Here is a 24,332-nt window from a genome sequence, read left to right on the forward strand (position 1 = left end):
ATTTCAAAATGACCATACGACCAGTATAACATGAAGTTCTATGGCCCCTCAAACAGGCATAGCTGCTTGTTTCATGTTTTTTTTTTCTTCGTTCCTTCAAACTCTAAAAGTCAGACTGAATTTGGTGCAGCATTTCCGTTATCACACCAAACTTGGTGGACGTTTGTGGTGTTTTTTGCAGATGTGAAATAATGCGATCATGGTTGTGAATTCTTGTTTTCTCAAACTGTTGGTTCATGTCTTCAGTACTTGCCAAGAATGACTTTGTATGGTGTATTTTTAGTCAGAACAGGCCAAGTTTCTGAGTTGGTCCTTGAAATCATGTTGAATCTACAAAAATACCAGGTTTCTATACATTTGTAGTTGACTGTTTAGATCTGATAGTATCCTGGGTGCTATAGTGAACATCATGTTTTCCTACCTTCTTGTTGCAGTGCCTACATTTGTAAATTTCCTTAAAGATGTGGAGTCTCCTTATGAGGTAAGAATGCAACACTTCAGGACATAGCAAGAAATTTAAGCTGATAGAAGTAACCCAACTTTCTTTAAAAGTCTAGACTTACACAATGTTTCGTTAGAGGAATGTCGTTTCCATACTTAATTAATTTAAGTTTTTGAGTATTGAAATATAACCTACATGTAACTAAGCAATTTTTGAGTGTATATATTTATTATTATTCATTATTATAAACTAAGGTGTTTCTTTCTGTCATAAATGCAATCAACATTCCTTATATACTTGCTTGAATATACTGGTGTATGTTCCATAGAGGTTCCCTGAGTCAAAAAAATTTTTATAAGATCTGTTAATTGGAGACAGATGTTCTTGAATAAATAGATAACTAAAAATCTTCATTTATAAGGAAGTTGAAATGTTTCTGTCCTGGTAGGTCCACGACTATATCAAGTCCTATTTGGGTGAGACCAGAGAGGCCAAAGAATTTGCCAAACAGTTCCTGGAGAGACGTGCAAAGAGAAAACAGGTGGGGATGACATCCATCTTGTAACCGACAGAAAGACCAAACCGCAACTGTGACTACTCATTCAGCATTGACGCTGAAGTTCCTAGGAAACTTGGGTCATGGCAAAAATTAATGAACTTAAAGCAGAATTCCAAAAAATTGACACTGTGATGAGGGCCTGTAAGGGGGGGTAGTGATTACGAATTACGCAAAATTTTCGCCGCCTATTACGAATTACGTTAAAGTCTCAGAGCTGATTACGACTTTACGATTTGCGGCTAATGTCCAATTACGAATTACGTTGATTTTTGCGGAGGCTGCCTACGAATTACGAAGTCTAAAACGGCCTGATTACGCCTTACGAAAAAGGGCTTGCAGGCCCTCTGTGATGCTGAGTTGCAACAAGTTGCTGCAGCAGCATTTTTTGGGTTGCTTAGAAAGAGAGCCCTAATACTGTCAGGCATACATATCTCTGCATGTTGTGTTGACTTTGTCTTTCCCGCTACCCACCATGAAATACCTCGGCCTCACTGAGGTCAACCTTTCTTGATTCCTTCCGGAGAGATCTGAGTAGATTTTGTTGCATGGAGCCTACAAATGTATATGTTGGGTTGACCAGGAAGTGCCTTGGCCTCACCAGGGTCCACCTGTCTCCATTTCTCAGGGAGAGCCCTGAATATCTCAGTCCTATGTTTTGCCACATGAAGCTTTCCTGTATGTTGTGTTGACCTTTGGCTTCTCTGCTACCCACCAGGAAATGCCTTGGCCTCACCAAGGTCCACCTACTTCCACTCCATTAGTGCCAGCCCCAACCCAGCAGCCAATCCAGCAGCGCCCAGGTGGCATGACTGTACAGCAGGTAAATAAGACGTCTCAGGAGAACCTCATTCTCTCTTAGCTCTCTGAGGTCAGGAAAATCCGGCCTTATTGTTTGACTGAAGAAATGAAAGACTTTGGGGAGGGGGCTGCAATGTTATCCTTAAATTCTTTGGAGGAGCCCTGATACACAATTTTTACACCAGTTACGAAGAGGGAGTATATGCCGTCCCAACACGTATACGTTGGGGTTGGGTATGCTCCCTCCGCTGCATAACTGCCTCCATGGCAAAACTCTCTCTTTGTAGCCCTTGGAATTTTTTTTGCTCTGAAATAACAAAGTTTTGGTCAAGGATTTTCAACATCTTTCCCACTTCTCTTAGACTTCTGTTCTTAGACTCGAATTTTGACATTTTTTTTTTTACACAGAGTCATGCAAGAGTTTTCTGTGCATGGTGTTGTGGTGCATGGTTTGCGTTGAATTTGAGATGCACCTATAATTTTCCCGTGCACACCCTTCTGTTGCAGATAGCATCAGCTATCTCTGCAAAAATAACGAAGTACAATTTAATACGCATCTCTAGATGAGCATTGTTTTGTAACTGTCTTTTGATGCCGTTTCCTTACACTTTTTTCTTCTTTTTTTTTTGTTTGTAAAGAAAAAACTAACTCTGCATATGCTGCATGGACTTGCATTACCCCTTCTCTCCAAACTTTGTGTGCACATTCAGATCCACAACATGTGGTCTTCCCAGGTGCTGGATAACGGTGATCCCAAGATGAAGGGAAAGAAGAAGAAACAGCGGATGCAACCTATCGACCCGAGTATCCTCGGCTTCTCCATCAACCCGAGCACGGATATCATCAACCGCGGCGAGATCGAAACCGTGGACGACTTGTAAATACCGGACAGGGGGAGCAGGCGCAAAAACCTTTCGCAGGATAAACAAATTTCAGCTTGAGCCAGTAGAACTGGAGTCCTAGATTCTTAGAGCAGTTCTTGTGATCCTCTATATGAAAACAAAAAACTGTCAGCTCTAGTCAACCTTTGTGAGCACTCATCCTTGTTGGAGCAGGAGTTTCATAATCGTAGGAAAAGTTTTCAATTTTATTGAGTTTACAAAACGCACATGTGAACAGTGGCAACAGTGAGATGGCCGTTGTCACAGTTTAGGCACTAGCTGCTGTATGAAGAACTAGCCTACAGTCAGTCTAAACGGTATTGTCATGTTTACAACTACGGGAATGTCAAGTTCGGTTAACAGTGTGAACATGGATGTAACGTGGCGTGAGGTAGCCAGCACACATGTACAGGGTACACAGATAGGAATACTGCAAAGAGTGCCATGTTCAACCTTGCATGTTGTGTTATCTACGGAAGTTTTTAACTGTTATGTGGAATACAAGACTGCGAGCTTGTCTTTTGTGGTTAGATTTAAACCAATACTAGTATTAAAGGATTTTTCCGTTTTGTTCAGCTAGGATTTCCCAGTGTTAAGATGAATGCAGGCTTGAAGTTGCTGCACATGATGTGTATGTTTTTCTTGCAAGACTTGCCACCCAATGGTAATGAAAAGTACAATCTGTCAAATCGTCTGAAAAATTGACGGACAAGAAAAGAGAACAAAAGAAGGATGGAGAACGATGCAAGACTGCAACAACAGTTCAATTGTATTTATATTTGGATGAGGTAACTCTTCTTTGCAATGGTGCCTTGCAGAGAAGGGATGAAAGAAGTGTTGCATGGCTGGGTACAGAGACTTTGATATGATTACAGTAAGTTTCCTAGTAAACATTTCAGGGCTGCCCTGTCTGTTGCTAGTCATGTGCAAGAAGGCACATACATTCAGCAAGAGTTACCCAGAATGTCAGCCACATCATAATTTTCTCAGTTGTGAATTGTAATATTGTATCTAAGTATATGAGTTTAGACCATGTATATTCTTTGTAAATTGATATGTAAATTTGATCATATTGTATGTTATGTTGTTGTGTTGATTCAAAAGTTACGTCGCAAATTTATGAGTTGAATGTTTCTTTAATAGTAGTGTATTAGTAGCATTCAAGTTGCGTTCAGTTGTAAACCAAAGTACTTCGTATCGATTCCTCGAAGGTGAACTACAGCTGTCAAAAAAGTGAAACTCTGAAAACATTAGTCTTCCTTCACACTCTAACTAAGGACTCGATCAGTTCGATGTGTACAGTTTTTTGCATGAAGAAACCTTTAGCCACATGTGACATGTTATAGGTTCCTCTTGCAAGTACACAGACTTCATAACATTAGGACTTTCCATAACACAGGTAGTCTCCATAGACTGATGCTGTTGTCAGCTGACATTTTAGAATAACCCATGATGTATTGTTATAAACATACCTTGTGTACCACAATACAATAGTCAGATGTTCCACATGTGCATGTGCAATGATGTGGAAATGAAACAGGCTCTCTGAAAGACGCCTATGCCCCTGCTGCGTCTAATGTTCTCATCCGTTGTTGCATGGTATCCGTGCCGGGTTGGTTTTACTATTGGGACAGTGAAACAAGTGGGAAGAGTGTGCTTGCCGTCCTTTTGTAGCCATGTTATAGGGCAAGTACGTGTCAGTATGGGCGCTGTACAGGGTACAGGCTCGGTCATCACCTCAACTGTTATTTTTAACAAAACATTTCTGAGAGAGCAGAACTGTTATAAGTCGTAATAATGTACTGAGACATTACAAATGCAAGGAGTGAGAAGTGATGTTATTGACTGTAAAAAAAATGCAGTTACTATGAGGGTTATAAAATGTGCTGCAAGACAATTGAGCTTTGTGCCTTCGTTGTGTTCTTTTATGTCTGATTTACCTTTGCAGAAGGGATTCAAGGTACCCAAATTGGCATTTAATGATGTGCCTGATGCAGTTTGTGTGCCTGTGCATGTGTTTGCATGTGTGTGTGTTAGTGTTTTCCTGCCATAGATGAATGGGTTAAACCCTTGTCGCACATGGCTGAAAATGGTCTCTCGAACACAAACTCCCCAACCATAGGTAGGACATGTACATGCTGTGGTTGACTGATGTTCTCGAGGTTGGCTACTTGGCGAAGTTGACTACTATTGTCTTTTCCTTAGATGGCACAGAGAGTAGGAGCACATGAGAAGTACAGGTAAACTCCTGTGTGTCTAAGAGTAGCTGTGAAAGACCAGTAGGTCACTAAGTGACCACTTTCCTTGCCAAAGAGAGCCATTTCGGCACTGGAGTACTACCTCAGGAAAGCTTGAAAAGCATCTATGATATGTCAAAGACCCAAAGGTAAGCACTAACATACGGTCTTATGAGGACAAACGTACTTAGATTTTGACTGATGAAATACTAGTAACTAGAGGAATCAACCATTTTTAGCATCAGCCATGCATGGATACTCAGATTGTCGATTGGTGTCCAAAAAAGTTTTGACTTTGAGGTCATTTCCAAACAGTTGATGATGAAAAAGCTGGGCTCAGAGAGTTTTTCTTCCCCAGTTTCTGAGGTTTTCTGCGTTTTTCCAAACCTTCACATGCTAGTTGTATTTCTGTGTATCTTGTCCCCGCCCCGACAGGCCAACTTGGTATCGTCCGAAAGGGATTGCAGAAGCTCGTCACGTGACCATAATAAACAAACATGGCGGAAAGAAGTGCAAAACTGAAGGTTGCTTAGCCATTCCAACCACAATTTACAGCGATCACCGCCATTTCTGTGAGTATTTCTCGATATTTTCTCTGTCTCAAGAAATATGTAGATCGTAATCGCGTGTTTCTTGAAGGTAAATCTCAGCTGTTTCCAATTTATACGTGTGTGTCGGGGGCCTGGTTTGCCAGTTAGTCCGGGGATGTCGTCTTTCTTCTATGTGCTACCATAATGCAAGTCACGTTCCATGCGAGGGATTCTTCGATCACTTTCCCATGGATTGACACAATGCCTAGCCTGATAGATTGTGTATATACTATCTGAAGGGCCAGTGACGACGCAAATGCGAACCGTTCTTTGGTACGGCGCCCAGCCAGTGTTTCTTAAGGGTTTTAAAGAGCACAAAGAAAGTACGACATCAGTACCACGGGGTGCCCGACACACTGGAAACTAGGCTCCGGGCGACCGCCACAAGAGTCGGAGGGCAGAAACTCCGTACTAGCTACCACTGCATGTGAAGATATACACTATCCTGATGTGTGAATGATAGAATAATATTCATTTCAGTAGAGGTATATAATTTGTACGCCAATGCAACATACGGTAGATCGTCGAAAATTAAGGCTCGAGCCCTTTGTGTAGTCGCCACCAGACTCCTTGGGTTGCTGGAAAGATATATAGTAAAAATTTACCACACAAGTGAAGCCGATTAATTGAAAAAAAAAAAGCAACAAGAGAAGAGCACAAGGTGTTTAAGATACAGAACACAAAGGAGGAGAACAAGAAGGCAAGCACGTGGGACTATCTTCGGAGGAACTAGAGCGGATAAACAATAACAACAAATTAGGGCAAATAATTTGCCTGAGGATAGCTATAGCTGGTCATATGTTGCCAACACGTGACATGCACAATAGCATTATAATCTTCATCTGTATACACACAAAAAAAACAATAAGGCAAGCACGTGCATAGGCCTGTCTTCTGAGGAAATAGAGCGGATAAACAATGATAACAAATTAACGCAAATAATTTGCCTAAGGAATAGCTGATCATGTGCTGCCAACATGTGACTCGCACAATAGCATATCATATCTTCAACCGTATACAAGAAAAAAAGACAAAACAAGAAGGCAAGCACGTGCATGTGGGGCTGTCTTCTAAGGAAATAGAGCAGATAAATAATGGGCAAATAATTTGCCTGAGGAATAGCTGGTCATATCAAGGATTTTACTTATCATATGTTGCAAACATGTGACTCTATGGCCAGTTAACTCTTATGGCAAGTTCTTCACCCTCGTTGGCCAGTTTCACTCAGCAGCTTAAGCAGCCTGGTATAGACTAAACTTGTGAAGGAATTACTGTAAGTTTTGAAACTTTTGCCATGGCTTTATTTCTCAGTAGGAGGGAAGCAGAGGTTTCCACAATGTTTTAGATTTGAAGATTTGAAGAGATATTCTCAGAGTCATGAATTAATGGTAGAGAGGTAAGATGAAAAAACTTACCGGTAATAAGAAAATCCATTTTAGGACAGTAACCAGAAACACATCATTGATTTTCCTAGGCCTAAGTTGCCCAATATGCAGCCATTTAGAATGGTCACTCCATTAAAGCAAAGCTGTCACAGCTGGCTAGATAGTTACTGGTAGCACTGGCAGTTAGTGAGAGGCAGGCAGAACCGTTACCATAGTAACAGATGAAATGACCTTGTGATGTTGCCAGCAAAGGTCGTTGCACCGCAAGGACATCCTATTCTCTGCATGTTTGTTTGGACTATGCTCAAAATGTTGTTTACATCCGTTCCAATGTTACATGTATGTCTGAGGGACCTTCAACTATTTCTATTTGTGCTGTGATAATGTGGTATTTGGGAGCACAGCCTCCAAAACCTGCAAACTCAAAATCATTCAAACTTTACAGTCAAAAAATTTCAAACTTTACAGTCACTGTACTGTACTAGGACAAGACTGAACAAGACAGATTCCTTGGCAAATCTGATCTAATGAGCTAAATTGCAGTCTCAGCTCAAGGCTTGTCCCTGATGAGCGGCAGCCTTGACACTGTGAGGTGATTACAGTCCCTCTGGACTTAACTGCTTGTACTTGTAGAATAATGAGTAGCCCACTGAAAGGTGCCCAATGCAAAATTGCATTGAATGCCTTTAAAGAAGTCTTTCATGTTGAAATTGATGACTGCTGCATTATTACATGTAGTTGCAAGGGTGTGGTAAAATTTATTGTGCAAGTCTGCTGGCATTTACATCATTGTAAATGGGAAAGTTCACTTCATTTTTGTACGGATGAATTACAATCCAATGTACAGACTGTCCAGCTACCAGAGCTCGAAATTTTTGGGAATAGGTGCACTGGTGCACCCAACCTGGGTGCACAAAATTTTTTTTGGGTGCACTATATAAGATAAAGTTATGTATTATGTTAGCATTAAAGCACTTAATTACATGTACTATAACCATGATTTTATTATTTTTCTGACGCTTGCGGTATACTACTATACATTCAGTGGTCGAAATACTTTTTTTCAGCGCTCTGCAATATTGCAGAAGAGTCAAAATTTTGTTCTGCAATTTGAAAATACTTTCTGCAAATACACAAGCCTCCATACTACAACCTTCTCAAACCATTAATGTCTTTTTTACATCATATATAGCTTTGTATATCTGTAGCATTACTGGAATTCTTTTAAGTTTAATCTATCACTCTTTTTAATTTCAAACTTTATAGATCCTTCTCCACAGAAAATTTATCATTTCCTGGTATCTTCACTGGTCTTTCACCGCTGTCTCCCACTACAAGCTACTACAACTAAAATCATACCTTACTTGTAAATGTACCTAGTAATCACACCCACATATCATCCTTCCACACAACATACTCATAAAAGACACACCAAAAAACAGTACTTAACTCTTAAGAAACTCGATATTATTTTGGTGCTACCTGAAACAGTCAGACTACTACCTTTTGTCAGTGACACTAAGAGTAGGTTTATAAGCACGAACTATTGATTCACTACTGATTCATATGCAAATTAGTGAAGACAAATTTTTGTAAGTCCAAAGGGAAACAAAAGATAGACAAGTCAAGACAAGGATGATGCAAATTAGTGAAGAAGCTCCTGTTGCTTCAAAACAGGTTGTCTGTCCTTGGGGCCAGAGAGTTCTAGTTTGCTAAATTGAAAACTATTGAATCTGGAGCCTATTTTTCCTTCTGCAAAATTGCAGATTGTATAAATTTTTCTTCTGCAATCTTGAAAATCTATCTGCAAATTGCAGACTGCAGACAGGTATTTCGAACACTGACATTTCACATCTTTACATACGTAAACCTACGAAAATATTTGGGTGCACCCACAGAAAAAATTGGGTGCACAGCTCCAAATTTGGGTGCACTAAGGTGCACATGCACCATTTTGAGCCCTGCTTACAATACACATGAAACATGTAACTAACTTGTGTATCCAGATAGTGTCAGCTGCACCTAGGCTGGCCAGGCTGGCACCTTTCTTGCACCATGGCTTTTTTCCAAGAACGTGTGAATGAGTTCAAAATTGATTGACAGCACAGATGCATGAACAACAAACTGACTGTAAGAAAGAAATGCCACACCAATTTTTCATGCAGTCAATAATGTTAGTTCTTTAAGGTTATTCACCTAGAAAGAATAAACGTACATCACTTAAAGTTCCAATTTAGGTGAGATGAAAAAAGAAGGGCAAAAGAGTCAACCTGCTTCAGCATAATTCTGTAAAGAAGCTTTCTAGACATACATACCAGGAATCGAAATGGTAGAGATTTAAGTAGGAAAAGAGGGATATTTCAGCAAGTAGGTGAATATGATTTTAGAAGCTACATGGCAAAACACTGGGCTCACACTACAATTTCTTCTATCCTATGACCAGTCTTCCGTATGTGAGTAACATTGGCCAGTGTAATTAGCCCCCAAGTGTATATAGAATTCAATAGTCACAGTAAGACATTTCCCAGGAGGTTATAGAAGCTTGAACAGGTTGTGCTGGACTCCTGATCTGACACCTAACCTGTCCCAAGGGGTCTATTGTACCTAATCATTACAACAACAGAACACCAAGTGGTCAGTCAGGTCACATAAATCATGTTTAATGTGACTGTACCAGGCAGGGGGTTCACCTGTTAGCTTGCTAATTGGAAATTTGACTGTAGTTTTAGTGTATAATATGGTACATACTGCAACACATATACAATGTACATTTCAGGTACTGCAATTAGACAATTGCCTTTTTGACATAAACAAGTACATATACGTTTCATTCTTTTTCTGACATTTTCATTTGTAAGAAGACAGACTTTTAAGTTACTGTAGATGATTTGTTTTTTATTGTTAAAAAAAGCAAGCAAGCAATCATGAGGATGTACTCCACATAATATGTCATGGTTTGTCCCGTAAAAAGTATTTGGCAGGTCAGGGTCATAGGATTTATGATCTAATGTTATACATAATGCATGGAGATGTATAGAAATGTAAAAAATGACAGTCACTGGTCTCCTCATCAAAAATTTATCTGACATGGGCTGGGCAAAACAACAAATTGGCTGAGCTTTAACCACAGTCTTGTTATGCTGCGGTCCTGAAGGTTAGCACTGGTGACTGCTGAGTCAGGCTCACAACTCTTCAGGTAGCACATACATTTATGTGATAACTGGGCCACAGTAATGTTTGATAATTATGTAAGGGGTGTTCTGGCCTGTGTGATACATTTTGTAACTAGCCATATGTATATCACACACAGTTCTATTAACGGTTATCACACGGGCTTCCAAAAGTTCCACAGAATAATTCAAACACGTTTCAGGTGCACGGCTTTTGAAAATTCAAATACAGGATTTGGAATTTTACTGTAACAGTCTTTTGTTTAGGTCTTGGGTCTTGAAATGAAACAACTCTCACGAATTGTAAGAAGTCTCTTTCCACCATGACAAATTCTATGAAAGCAACTACTGACAGATAAAATTCCCCAAATGTTGTATTTCTAGTGAAATATGCCACAAGACTGTGGATGATTGCACATGTTTTGCCAACCAATAATACAAAAGCAGTAGTGGGAAGGTCCAAGGTCTATTCAAGGTATGCCAGTAGATGCGTTAGCTTAGGAATGCCTTCTCCTCAGAAACTGTACATCCAGAAAACCAGCTGCAGTCAGGACCTGGACTTGAACTTGAAGACAGTTCTGGCATGACTCCAGGAACTTCAGGAAGCCAGGACAGGGTTCAGGGTAGAAGCCAATTGAATTGAAGCTTGATTTTTCCAAGAAGTCAGTTTCTCCAGAGAAGCTGTATGCGTGCAGACATTTTAATCTGTCCCAGTCTGATCACATCTAGAGACTGACAGGTATACGTACTTACTTACGTACTGAAGTTTTAGCAATTTGGCAGTTTCTGCTGTTTGTTCAGGTGCCCTTTGTTCTACTGAGATCTTACATGTTGTAACCTTACCTGAATCAGACAGTCACAGGTAAGCTATGTTACATATATAGTATGTATGTTTCTCCCAGAGTTTAGGTGTCGGGTAATTGAATTGCATTTTTAGGGAAGGCTTTCCACTCCAGATGCAATTGTTACAACAAGACTGTTACGTCTTAAGTGGATTATATATACAGATTGTCTGTGGGTGTTTTTATTTTGTTATGTCAGTTTCTCACACGTACCACTCACAGATGTTTGCTTTATGGAAAGGTTCTTAAAATATACCCTGCTTGTGTTATAAGAATTGGTAAGTGTTGACAAAAATTAAGATGTACAATTCTTAACATCCTTTCCAACAGTGACAAAAATGTTTGAGGTATTTTCTTGTTTGTGTATGCTTGCTTAGGTGTGTAATGTTATGATTTAGTACCCTGTGTGCCTGCTACATAAATTATTCATAGTACTGCGTCTGTCTAGAAAGTTACAGGGCCACAGAACGTAACAGGTGAGAAAGGTATTTGTAATGTTTACATTGTAAAACCATTAAGGTACTAGTATATGACCAAGATACGTAACAGAATATTAATTAATGGACTAATTTGTTGAACAAAAGCATTTGAAAACACCAGAGATATAATGTCTATATGCTACATATCTATATTTTACAGGTCCACACCTTTAAATAATGTATCCAGAAGCCAACCTAATTAATAACACAGCCCTTCGTGACAAATTACAGCCAAAGTCTGATCTTGTTTTATCCGGCTCAGTCACAGAGGTGTACTGTAAGGTCGTTTGTTCCAGCCCAGTTGCCAAATTGTAATTAAGAATGCACCACTCTCACTTCTCCCTTGTAACGAAATTAAAGGGTAAAGCCACAATTACAGGTTACAACTTGCCTCTACCATGCTAATTCAGAAGCACCCAAAACATGTACAGTTACTGAAGCAACTGTATATGATTTTGGAAATGGTCAGAGTCAGACGTTTCAGGTAGCATCCACTACCTTTCGTCAGTGACACAATAATTCAGAAGCAGCTAGTAGAAACAGTAGGAATTGACCAAATAGACAGTGGAGTTGCTCCACTAAAGGAGTACAACTGCTGTACAACTTTACCCCTGGCAGTATCTATTTCAAATTAATATATTTGCCCAATTTCTACTCTTTCCAGCTGCTTCTGAAGCCTGGTAGAGGCTAGTTACAGCTACAGAGGTCTCAATAGTGCTATTGTTGGAGTGAATGTAGAATGTCCCACAGAGATATAGGCTGCTGCATTCTTGCTAATGTTCCCTGCCCTGGTACTAGTACCAGGCATTCTTTTGTTACCTGTGTAGACCCATATACAGAAGAACAATGTTGGCATTCATGCCCTGGAGCTAGTCAGACCTGGCCTGCAGGCAAACAGGTAAATCGTAGGATCCATTTACAGTCCGTAACCCCCACTGGGGGAGGGTTGGGTTCTTTGTTAGGAAACAATTGCGTAAGAACTGACATTTGATATTTGTGTCATGTATACAGGTTAAGTTTAGCAGTAGTGCATATTTGACAGTCCAAAATGTTAATGATATATCAAGAAGATTAAAGAGACCTTCTTGGATATATTGAGGCTGTACAATAATTAATGATATAGTATGTTTAAATCTTTGTTTTATTTCCGAGTATTTAATTATAAGGTCAGCCACCAGTAGTGTAAAACTAAGACATTCTTCTAGTTCAGATATGCATGTAACCAAAGTCTTCCCTCCTACAAAAATACATTTTTTGGTGGTATTGTGCAAAAAACTAATACTGTCTTAGGCTGCAATTGTTCAACTAGACAATACAACTGGATTGAATGGCCTTTCATTGGTATTGTTTTTAAATCTACCACTGTTGAAACAATTTGAAGTGTTTGCCCACTCTCAGATAACAGAAGGGGCTAGAGATAAAGGTATTTGCACTCTAGGCTGTATCAGTCTCTTGTGTGATTACTCTGAGAAGATAGATAAGATTGATTATATTGACAGGCCTGTTTGAAGCATGTCACTAATGTTGATTACCCACAGAGTGCAGCAGATTAACAGGTTTTAAGCAGGGCATTATCTCTGTTTTTCTTAAAGCTCTAACAGCAGATCTATTTATTAAATACTGACTTGAAGAACTATGTACATGATACAGTGTTGTAACTGTACTAAACATTTTACATTTTTACTGTGTTTTCGAGTTTCTGTTTTCAGTCATGTACATGTATTGCGAACCCACTATTGTGTTACTATGATTGTCAGCATTAGCACTTTCATGATTTTTAAAATGAAATCCAATATATATACATGTATCCTGCTCAAAGTCTCTTTTGTTAAGACCACAGACTGAAGACCACTTGTTCTCAGGGACCTCGGTACTATGGTTAACATATGTTGCCATGGCAGCATTAGCCAGGTTACTTTTGAGACAAAAGCCATAGACTGCAAGTGTTGGCATGTTGTAGCATAAACAACAGTGAAACTGTCTGTATCCTTCTTTTTGTATGGGTTCTATACTAGCCCAAAACTAGATCTAATACATGTACATGTACAAATGTAGCTGCAAACTTGAACTTGAAGGTCAAATACATGTATTTCCTAGGAAATTTTTGAGTAGCCAAATCTCTGAGGTATAAATAAGTGAAAACTATATCCATAGCATATCTCATTGACAATTCTTTCGCAGAAAAAAGCCTTGGTCGGGTACTGTACTGAGGGCAGATACAGTTCTATAGCTAACTTAGCAAATAGATCTAATTAACTATTGTATGAATTGTGTATCGCCAGGCATTTGGTAAAAGCAACACTTACATATCCTGTGTATATAAACTTCTAAAATCTGTTTTTGTTTTTCCCAGTGTTTAGATGAAGACCTGATAGCTAGGCTGAGTGCAGGATGGCTTCCTTAGACGAGACCCTGTTCGCCCTGCAGCAGCCTCTCTCAGACACGGTCGTCATGGACTCCGCTCACGAGTCCGAGAGGAGCCACCGCAACCACAGCAATGTCACCTACCAGTCTCTCAACCCACTCAACACCGACGACTCTGAGGAACTGTCTTGCATCTGGAGGTTTATAGCGCTGTGTTTCACCAAGGTGTGGTCGTCCGCCCTGGTTTTAGTTGTCAGTTTTGTAATCCCCGGGTCCCTACTTTGCGTAGCGCTCTTGGCGTACGAGAAACCGGAGATCGACATCTCTCTCAATGCATTCCAAATCCCCAACCACATTACCTCGGAACGGGAGGATTCGCTGATCGCAGCGCTGAAGGAGTACAAGAACGCACGGTCTTCGGGGAGAAGGAGGCGGGACGCTGACCAAGAGGAGGAACTGCTCGCAGCAAACAGATTTCTCAGCAAAAATGACTTAGAATCTATACAGAATCCAGATTTCGTGGATTCTTTGAGACTACAGAGGCTGCAAAGAACAGAGTCGCACCGCCAAACAAAAAGAGTAGCAAAGCGTGGAACGTCACATTTTGTAGATCTCATGCAAGGGCTATTCAAGACATCATCTCTAACTCAAGGAAACAAGCAGCGAGCTAGGAAAAGGTCGGCTGGCGAGCGATATTATGAGCAACACAAGGAAACTTTTAGAAAAATACTTGATGGAAAGAGGGAAAAGGAAGACCAAGGTCTTTTGTCCAGAATCAAGAGGAACTTTTCTCCAGGAGACAGGACAGGGAATACTTACATCACTGCATACACACAAACGCAGCCCAAATGGAGGATGCAAATTATCTATGTGGCACAAGGGGAGGACAAGGTAAGAACAGTAGGTTGAATCTTACCAGTAGATTTTCTCCCAAATCATCAGTTTTCAAAGATCATCAGTTCTTAACAATGGGAAGAAAAGATTGTGCAGGTTGCAAAAAGTTTGTCCTTTGTTGAATTGTGATTTGTAGCATTTCAGGGAAGGACTGATAATTTATTACGTCATTTCTACTGAGGAAAATAATCATGGCAAAATATGACACTTCAGAAAGTCCTCTATTTTGTGATGGAGCCAGGCAGAGAAAGAGTCGGAGCATTTAGTTCATCTTTTCATCATATCGACTAGAAAAGGACCAGATAGTTGGATGGAAATATTTTTCATATTTGGAGTTAAAACATTTGTTCCAACACAATAGAGTTGCTCTCACCTAGAGCTTTCAACTACTAGTAGTTACTCTGGTCTTCCTCAGTCAGACATTGAGACCTGTCACATGGCTTTTTCTGAAGTTTGAGGTCAGGTGACAGAGGAAGACCAGGGTGACTGGTTAAAAGCTCTCGGTAAGAACAATGCTCTTGTGTTGGAACAAAAGTTTTAACTCTAAACATGTACCTACCAACACAGATGAACTTTCATGATAGTAAAAGCTTTTTCCTACTTTTCCCTACTCTTCAGGAGGACCTGAACATCTTCACCCCCGAGCGTCTCAAGACAATCCACAAGGTCGAACAGAAGGTCATGACGCACACCCACTTCCAGGACTTCTGCTGGAAGCCGGTCTCCATCCGGGAGGACAAGTCTCTGGAGAAGTACGACAACTGTGCCCCGCCCAACTCACTCCTCACATACTTCTTCCCCACCAAGCGAGACGGGAAGGTGTGGTATGACGGACTGGGGGAGAACCTGGCTAGTGTGAAGGGGAGTCTGATGCTGGCGCTCACTCACCCTACGTTTTACTGGTGAGAGCTGTACATTAATAGTTTACTGCAGTGTTCTTATAGCTAGCGTCCATCTTTCCATAATTTGACAGAATTTTACTGGTCATGACTGAAAAAAATTTTAGTCATCTTTGATGGACAAAAATCAGCGTGTAAAGATATGGAAAGAGATGTCATCAAATTAAGCTTAGTCTACTACAAAATTGCCCAGGAAATGCAGGAAATAGCATTTTAGAGGGTCAACATTTCAAAATTTTCCTGGGGAAGCATGCCCCTAGCTTAGGATTGTCGCACCCTCAGTACTCAACATGATGTTACGAAAAGAGCTAGGAGAATTTCCCCAGTACAATGAGCCAGTCCTGTAAATAATATACATTTTGTAGTAACTGTACATAGCGTCGGTCTTCTCTGTCCTAACCAGTGGGAGATTAACTCTTCAGTGAGCTAAAACTGGATCGAGATCACTTCTTTTCCCTTTCATTGCACAGGTTTGTAGATGAGAGTATGGATGAGAAGAACCTGAAGAGTCAGATCCTGAGGAGCGAGGTAACATTTGGAGCACCGCTGAAGGGTTTCCGCAGTAAGTCTGACAGGAAGGAGGAACAGGACCAACAGTTCAAGGACTGGGTCATCACGTACATTGATGTCCTGGACTCCGTTTCAACCAAGTAAGTACATATCCAGATATAAGTAGATATAGAATACTATATAGATAAGGTACCAGTCTCTTCCCAGACATTGACCTGAGGTACAAGCCTGACTGCAGCCTGGCTTCTGTTTTAGCAAGTATCCGTGAAAGGTGTTTGTAGTTAAAACTTTTGTTCCAACACAAAAGAATTATTGACTCACCTGGAGATTTCTATCAGTCACTCTGGTCTTCTTCAGGAGACTGACCCAGTGACACTAGTCACGTGGCTTCTTTGAAGTGTTTAAGTCACTTCAGAACACAGAAATGATGAAATTTAATGATGATAGTTTAAGTAGGCTTATTTCAGTTCATGGTATTTTCGCAAAGGCAAGCGTTTCACCATGAAAAGTTTCATCAGGATCACAAAATAAGGTCAAATCTTTTCTGTAAGATGGATTTCATGAAATCACACGTCTAAATCTCTTGTTGGTATTGACTTCTATACTATAAGGTGCAAAAATAAATACCAAACATTGTTTCCAAATTAAAGTACATCGTAAAAAGAAGTGAGGCAGAAACAAAAGAAAAAGAAAAAACCCTAACCAAGAAGTATTTTCTTTGCAATCCCATACATGTAGGTTACCCCTTAGAACCGTTATTAGTTTCAGATGTCTGGATTAAGTCCAAGAGGTTTAAATCTTACAAGCCCGTAGCACTTAACACATTTGGCACTGTCAGTTGTACTGTATGTCTGCAGACAACAGGACTTGTTCTGTGCTGTGGGGTTTGAAAAGTTGCCAAGGTTCAAACTTAAGAAGCCACACTATACTCTGTGACTTAGCTCCCTGAGTTCTGTGCTCACAGGTTTGGCCCACAGGCAACTTTTGACAGAGATACAAGACTATTTTGGACAGCAGTTTTTCAAGGCGATACTCATGTTAAATGATTTCTTATTCAGTGAAAGTTCATTATGCAGAAGAATAGTTTGTATGGAATTGCACATAGAATTTGAAAGATAAAAATTAACTACAGAAGAACAATTATTTGCACATTCTTATCTTAACTCAAATCCTTCTGTGTCCATCCTTTCAGCAAATTTACAAAATAGCTAAAAAGCTAGATAACCCTCACACTGTACATTTATGTTCCTCAGTTTATTTTACCTTTAAATGTTTGTCAATTGTCTTTTCTTTGATGTGACAGAAGATGTTTACTGTAGGGCCAACCTGTTTACCTACCTTGCGTTTACCTGTCCACTACTCCAGTGTTGTTGTTAGTCTCACTTTAAGAGCTCCAAAAACAACAGCCTTTGAAGAAATGCCAACCCTTTGTCATCAAGTGCCCCTCTCAGACCCTCTCCTAACTAGTTGACTCTGATTTCATTCTTCATTTGTGAGCTGGAAAGTCATTCTATGACCATTTTCAAAGCTGGTCAGCTCTTAGTGATGCTTGTAGAGCTACTTTTGTTCCAGCATTCCTAGATAAGGATTTTGCCCAAGGGTCATCAGTGTCTGAGAGGGGATAATATTACAGCAAAGACCTGCATGTTTGGCTTGCTTTTTTTAGAAAATTCAAATTTGTAGCGTTTAATTTTTAGTCTTAGAGAGGAGACAGTAAAATTAGTTTAATGTGGCAGCATGAATCTCAATTCACCTAAAAGCTTGCATGAAACCATATAAAGTTGCTTGGAAGTGATTGGAACTTTGAGCAAACACACAACCTAGAGTAGACCATTTTGGTCTCACCATAAATTTGACTGTTCATGATCACTCCCACATCACACAGGTGATAAACACACATGTAGTCAATGTACATTGTAAAGATATAATACTTTTACTTATACTTTTTTTGTACGGAACCTCTTGTATTTGCTTGATTCTATCTACCATTAAATACTAGAAATTCCATCCATGGTTGTAAAGTAAATTATGTTCTCATAATCAGATAGGCAGATAAATGTAATAGTGTGTGGTATGGTGGTTAGGATTTGGCGCTCTCACCACCAAGGCCCGGGTTTGACTCCTGGTGTGGAAACCACTGAAACAAGAGGCGAGTAGAAACAAAAAGACACTCTTGGTCTTGGGCCAGGGATCGAACCCATGCCAAAGCCGGGCACCAGTTCATAACCCGATACTCTAACCATTCGGCTGAAAGGTCTAGACCCATGAGACGGATCAGTTGGTATAGCACTTATAAACCCCCCACTGTTACATAGTCCTTCTGTCTTGTAGCATGTTTGTTTTTATATACCAGTAGATGCCATGTACAATCATTATGTGGTATTTGATAAGTTTATTTCTCGTACTCCAGGGAAGTTGGCGTGCTGTATGGAGGTCCCGCCATCTTCGACTACGAGGTCCTGACCACGTTCTGGAGCGACGTGAAGCTGGCACTGATCAGCGTCTGTCTCATCTGCGCGCTCGTCTTCGTGCTGACATCCTTCTCCGGTTGGCTGACGCTGTTTGGGATGTGCAGCATCATCCTCAGCTTCATGGTGGCCTTCTTCCTGTATAGGGTCGTGTTTCAGATCAAGGCTCTCGGCATCCTGAACGGAGTCTCCGCATTCGTCATCATTGGGATAGGTGAGGATGATGAATGATCCTTCCACATAACACACCAGCTTCGCAGGCATGCGACGCAGCGGCAGCTGGCTACATTACACCAAATGATTTGTTACACCTAACCTAGATAATAATTGTAATCTTTAGCCCTTGTCATTAATAATTGTGTTATTGTTGTACAGGGGTGGACGATGTGTTTGTCTTCATCAACACCTTCCGTCAGGCTGCACACCTGAAGGACCCCCTGCGGAGAATGGCGCACACGGTGAAGACCGCGGGAAAAGCCACCTTCTTCACCTCCTTCACCACAGCATCAGCCTTCGCTGCTAACATGTTCTCACAGGTACACATGCCCGTAGCCAGGGGGGGTTCGGGGGGTTCGGACGAACCCCCCCACGCGACCGAAGGTCCGCTTTTTGCGGTCCATTTTTTTTTTCACTGTCCATTTTTTTTTCTTTGTCGGTCCGATTTGTATCACCAGCGGACCTGTTATCGTAGGAAAACTGCTCTCTCAATCATTAAATTATTCAGAAACCTGTTGTTTACATTCCAAAAATGATCCATGGTTCTTCCTGAGTCCGCATTATACGGTACTGGTAAAGGACCGGTCCGGGGGCGGAGCGCGGCACGCGTCAAAAAGGCGGACCCGGCCGCGGCACATGTCAAAATGTAAACTGGTGGGCCCCTGTTTGTCACACCCCCGGCACGCGACACGCGACACTCTGCCGGTCGCCTGGCTGTTGCTATGGTAAATTACCAATGGCGCCCGGAAGTCTCACTTGGCGGCCTGTGGACGAGATGACATAATCTCAAAGCAGATTCGGTCGGGCAAGGGGACTTTATGTTGACCGCCTGTATTCATTGTCCGTCTGTATCTTTACGTGTTGGTGTACATCCTGAGGGAGGCGTAGTCATTACTACTAAAAGCAAACATACTTTTACGTACCGTACAGTAGATTTTAATTCTTACCGCTTTAACGGTGATATGCCAAACTGTAGGAAACAAATAATTATTTAAATCTAGCCTGTGACGGGATGTCGCTAATAATGTAAATGCCGCCTCTGATGACAGCACGGCGCCACCGTGCATATGTTGTTACGCGGAGGCGCGAATTGGCGGTTAGATCAGAGACACTTGTCGGCCTCCTTGCAAAGTCAAAACGAAACACGTCATAACAGGCTTTGGGACAGTGCGCGACATTTGGTTGTCACGGGGGGAACCCATCGAAAATTAGCCCTAAAACAACCGTTCTGTGTTTTTGCGAATGATAAAAACTCTTTCTATTTAACTTGATAATATTCGGGATCGTTTTGAATTTTTTTAAATTTTCTTGTGCCACCCAGGAGAAAGAATAATCACACGATCGGATGACAAGCCTCCCCCACTAGATATTGATATTGTACAGTCCCGAGTTGCAGAATCCGAACTCACATGTGTCACAAGCACGGTGACGCGTCGAAAAGTGTCACGGCTTAAACTCTCTTTTTTTTATCCCTCTCTGTGATCAACCCGTGGTTTCGTCAGTCGCGTCCTTCTATATAATATGTATTGATAATATATTGTGGCATCCTCATGGGGCGACGGGAGCAGAAGGAGCGAGAAAAGAAACGGGCGGCAGCTAAGTGCCATAAGCTGGACAGCTTCCTTCCGAACAAAACTCGGAAGACGCAGCAGCTTTCGGATCAGCCATCGGAAGCTCAGGCATCAACTTCGGACTCCGGGCTCAGCTCACTGCCTCAACCGTCAACCTCAACCTGCGAAGTACCACTCTCTCAGTCTGCAAGTAGCGATCCGTCCGAGGTGAGTGGTACGGTCAGTTCTCATGATGACGTCAGCAGCAGCAACATTGTCGACATTGGGGAGATCTACCTCCGTTCGAAGACAAGTAAGGACTTTTGTGATAACGTACAGGCCCTAACAACTGCCCAGAAATACCACCTCCTGTGCCATCACAGCAAACCACCCGAAGACAAAGTATTTCCAACTCAATTTGTTGGCGGCTGTCAGCGCTGTTTCCGATACGAGTGGCTCGGACTTCACAAGTGGATGGTATATAGCGAAAAGGTGGACGGTATCTTTTGCATGCCATGTGTGCTCTTTGCTGCTGATCCGTCAAAGGGCAAGTTTGTGACCAAGCCCTTCAGAGTGTGGAACAAAAAAGTGAGAAGGTCCGGGAACACGAGTTTAAGTGTACATACCACAACACAGCAATGGAAAAGGCTTCTTTACTGAGACAAACAGTAGAACGACCGCACACTAGTATTACTGCCCAAATCGACGCACGAAAGGCCGCTAACATCCAAAAGAATCGGGAGGTCCTGAAGTCCATCGCCAGAGCAGTACTGTTCTGTGGCAGACAGTGCATCGCGTTACGAGGTGACAAGGAAGACTTGGAGTCTCCCGGCAACCCTGGAAACTTCCTGGCCTTGCTCAAGTTGATGGCAGTGACGGATGGAGTACTGCAAGATCATTTGCAAGCACCTGCCATGAGAAGTGCCACATGCCTGTCCCCTCAGACACAGAATGAGTTGATCGAGGTCATGGGAAAACACATGATCTTGAACGGGATTTTGGAAGAGATCAACGCGGCAGCTTTCTACACCATTTTGGCAGATGAAGTGACCTCTCACAACGTTGAGCATCTAGCGATCTGTGCAAGATTTGTGGACAGAAACAGAGACATCAGGGAAGAGTTTCTCACCTTCCTTAAAGTAGACAGAATCACAGGAGAAAGTATTGCGGAGGCTATACTGACATTCCTGAGGGAGAATGGTATCCCTGTCGGTAACATGAGAGGACAGGGGTATGACGGTGCCAGCAACATGTCATCACAATCTGCAGGTGTGCAGGCACGGATAAAACAGGTGGCTCCTCGTGCGACGTATGTCCATTGCAACGGGCACTGCCTCAACCTGGTCATCAGTAAATCGTGCGCCTTGCCCCAGATACGGAATGTAATTGACCGCCTGCAAGACTGCTGTCGGTTCTTCCTGAACAGTCCAAAGAGAAGCGGTGCCCTAGAGATGGTGATCAAGCACAACAATGGAGACGACGCCAAGAGGAAGCCTCTCCTGGACCTCTGCAAAACCCGCTGGGCAGAGCGTCACGGTGCGTTTCAGCATTTTTACCAGGCGTATGTCTTCCTGGTAGAAACACTGGGAGATGATCGCGTACAGTCGCCACCTCGACAAGTACGGGGAGAGGTTCGCAGACTGGGACACCGGGAACAAAAGTGCTGCTCATCAAATCCTCAAAAGCATCACGTCCTTCGATTTTATCGTGGTGTTTCTGATTGTGTACCACTACCTCTCACACCTAGCGGGCATCACGGTCAAGCTACAGGGACGGGCAGTCGACGTCGTTGAAGCCCATGAGATGGTGGCAGAAATCCAAGACATCTACAGGAGCGAGCGGGAAGGTGTAGAGAAGGGATTCGATCACATCTATCAGCACAGTGTACGGATGGCCGAAAAGGTTGGCAGTGCGGCGGAGATGCCCCGCATCGCCTCTCGCCAACAGCACCGGGCGAATGCCCAGGCAGCAACCCCCCAGCAATACTACCAGCGAAACACGGTCATCCCTTTCCTCGACCACATAATCACATCACTGAATGATCGGTTTGCCGCCTCTGCGAAGATCGCCACATCACTGATCGGACTTGTCCCGTCAATCTTGTGCACCAGAGACGTCTGTCTGGAGGACGCAGTTGGCCAGTACGAGGACGATTTGCCATCACCCGAGCTGTTCCCGATGGAACTCTATCGGTGGAAGAACCACTTTCTGTCCGACCCGCCAGAGTCGCGACCAGCGTCTCCCGCAGAGGCAATCAAGCGCTGCGACAACACCATGTTCCCCAACATCAGCGTTCTACTGAAGATCGCGTGCACGCTTCCCGTAACATCGTGTGAATGTGAGCGGAGCGCTAGTGCCTTACGGAGGCTGAACAACTACATGCGAGCCTCAATGGGGAAGCAGCGGCTGAGCAACCTGGCTCTCATGCACATCCATTATGACAAGGACATAAATCTGGACAGAGTAGTCGATTGCTTCGCGCAACTGCACCCCCGCAGATTAGAACTGGACAGCCTCCTGAAATAGAGTAGTCCCACTCATTGAACACTACAACACTATATGCTATAATTGAACATCCGAACTTTGATTTAGAATTCATCAGTTTTCACTTCAGTATGTAATGTGACAACACTATGATTGTATTTCATCGAACCTTCATTTTAATCAGCCGAGTTACTTTTTAACCTTATGTAAAGGTAGTTTTATTTTTTCTATGTAACGTTATGTGTGTGTTTTTCTTGATATTTTTTCATACTAGTAGATACTAGTGTCACTAGACTAAGGTCTGTATGTGACAACATTACGATTGTATTTTTATCGAACCTTCATTTTAACTAGCCGAGTTATTTTCTAACCTCATGTAAAGGTAGTTTCAATTTTCTATGTAACGTTACGTGCGTGTTTTTCCTGTTATTTTACTATAGATGGAGTCACTGGACTCACTACTAGTCTATTGCGTAATCACTTGTATGACGTAATCCCAAGACCTACCGTCGCTGTGCATGTCGGGATCGCCTGCCACATGGTCCGCCATCTTGGAATATTGTTGCGCCGAGTTTTTGTTTACTTACCTTGTCCAAAATCGTATGTCTTTACGTATGGCAAAATGACTTAACGCCTTATTTGATGATGGAATTGTTCAATGTATCGATTTTGAGGTTTCTTAACAGTGAGTAGCTATGTGATGAGTGCCGATGTAACAGCCGATGCCTTTTGTTGTGATCTTCCAAGGAAGCCTTCTTGGTCGTAAGTTTTCCCGCATCGATTTTTTTTCTAATAAACCGAGTTATTTGTTAGGTTTGAAAACGTGTGGTGGGTTCTCTATTATTTCTCGATTTTCGCACCATAACAGGAACAATAACATGTTAGTAGAAATGTTATCGACGTAACGTGAAAAACATGACAACAAATATTCCAGAACCAGAACTAGAACCATGAACGTCCAAACTGTTAACAAACGCAAGGCAAAATATGTTGTGCGGGTCGAACTGCAGTCGGCCTGCAGCCCACAGCATGATTTGGCGACTAAAATCTGAAAGACAAAACGGGAACATAGTTAAGGCAGTTGCCCTTTTGTTGGCTAAAACACAACAAGTATCCATGCGACCTCATTTTTGACCTCATGCAAGACGTGTGTATTTCAATGGAAAATATTTGCATAAATGCCCCGCCCCCTCGAGTGTCACATGGCTTCATTAATTTTCGCGGTACGGCCTTTCCAACTGGACGGCCTCTCAGCTAAACGGATATCTATCTTTTTTGTTCCAATAAAATACAGTCTGAAACATTCATGTGAGTGACTCTGATTTTTCATTTGAAACCCTCTGAAAAACGAAGGAAATGCCGTTTCAGAAGGCTGAATTTTCAAAATTTTCCGGGGGAGCATGCCCCCGGACCCCCCTAGCAAACTCGCGCCTTCGGCGCTCGGCCTCGCGCCTTCGGCGCTCGTTGGTCCGGTTCGGAGCAAAACGAACCCCCCCAGCAAAAATCCTGGCTACGGGCATGAAGTACATACAACTTTCAAGGAGTGTAGCTTCTTGAATGCAAG

General features: G+C 42.0%; 3 protein-coding genes across 10 annotated transcripts in view; all 3 read left to right on the top strand.

Annotated features, from left to right (window-relative positions):
- The window catches only part of LOC109484197 (PERQ amino acid-rich with GYF domain-containing protein 2-like), a 29,479-nt gene extending 24,898 nt beyond the window's left edge, over positions 1 to 4,581 (top strand). For 6 of the 8 annotated variants that reach the window (XM_019787441.1, XM_019787444.1, XM_019787442.1 and 3 more), the window contains 4 exons: positions 435 to 481; positions 891 to 983; positions 1,717 to 1,821; positions 2,510 to 2,832. In XM_019787441.1, coding sequence (XP_019643000.1) covers positions 435 to 481; positions 891 to 983; positions 1,717 to 1,821; positions 2,510 to 2,680 — 416 coding nt within the window. In that variant the 3' untranslated portion in view covers positions 2,681 to 2,832. Of the gene's footprint in view, positions 1 to 434; positions 482 to 890; positions 984 to 1,716; positions 1,822 to 2,509 lie in introns of all 8 variants that reach the window. The other 2 variants (XM_019787436.1, XM_019787439.1) reach the window with 2 other exon arrangements.
- Positions 4,582 to 5,381: 800 nt separating this feature from the next.
- LOC109484100 (protein dispatched homolog 3-like) overlaps positions 5,382 to 24,332 on the top strand; it is a 32,265-nt gene continuing 13,314 nt past the window's right edge. The window contains exons 1-6 of the mRNA XM_019787322.1: positions 5,382 to 5,489; positions 13,737 to 14,638; positions 15,260 to 15,543; positions 16,011 to 16,190; positions 18,461 to 18,732; positions 18,894 to 19,054. Coding sequence (XP_019642881.1) covers positions 13,775 to 14,638; positions 15,260 to 15,543; positions 16,011 to 16,190; positions 18,461 to 18,732; positions 18,894 to 19,054 — 1,761 coding nt within the window. The 5' untranslated portion in view covers positions 5,382 to 5,489; positions 13,737 to 13,774. The remainder of the gene's footprint in view (positions 5,490 to 13,736; positions 14,639 to 15,259; positions 15,544 to 16,010; positions 16,191 to 18,460; positions 18,733 to 18,893; positions 19,055 to 24,332) is intronic.
- Positions 21,765 to 23,590, top strand: LOC109484199 (52 kDa repressor of the inhibitor of the protein kinase-like). Its single transcript, XM_019787446.1, has one exon. The coding sequence runs from the start codon at positions 21,875 to 21,877 to the stop codon at positions 22,808 to 22,810; it is 936 nt and encodes a 311-aa protein (XP_019643005.1). The 5' UTR covers positions 21,765 to 21,874; the 3' UTR covers positions 22,811 to 23,590.

Source organism: Branchiostoma belcheri, unplaced genomic scaffold (genome assembly GCF_001625305.1).
Source record: "Branchiostoma belcheri isolate BF01 breed outbred unplaced genomic scaffold, Haploidv18h27 scaffold69, whole genome shotgun sequence".
Lineage (NCBI taxonomy): Eukaryota > Metazoa > Chordata > Leptocardii > Amphioxiformes > Branchiostomatidae > Branchiostoma > Branchiostoma belcheri.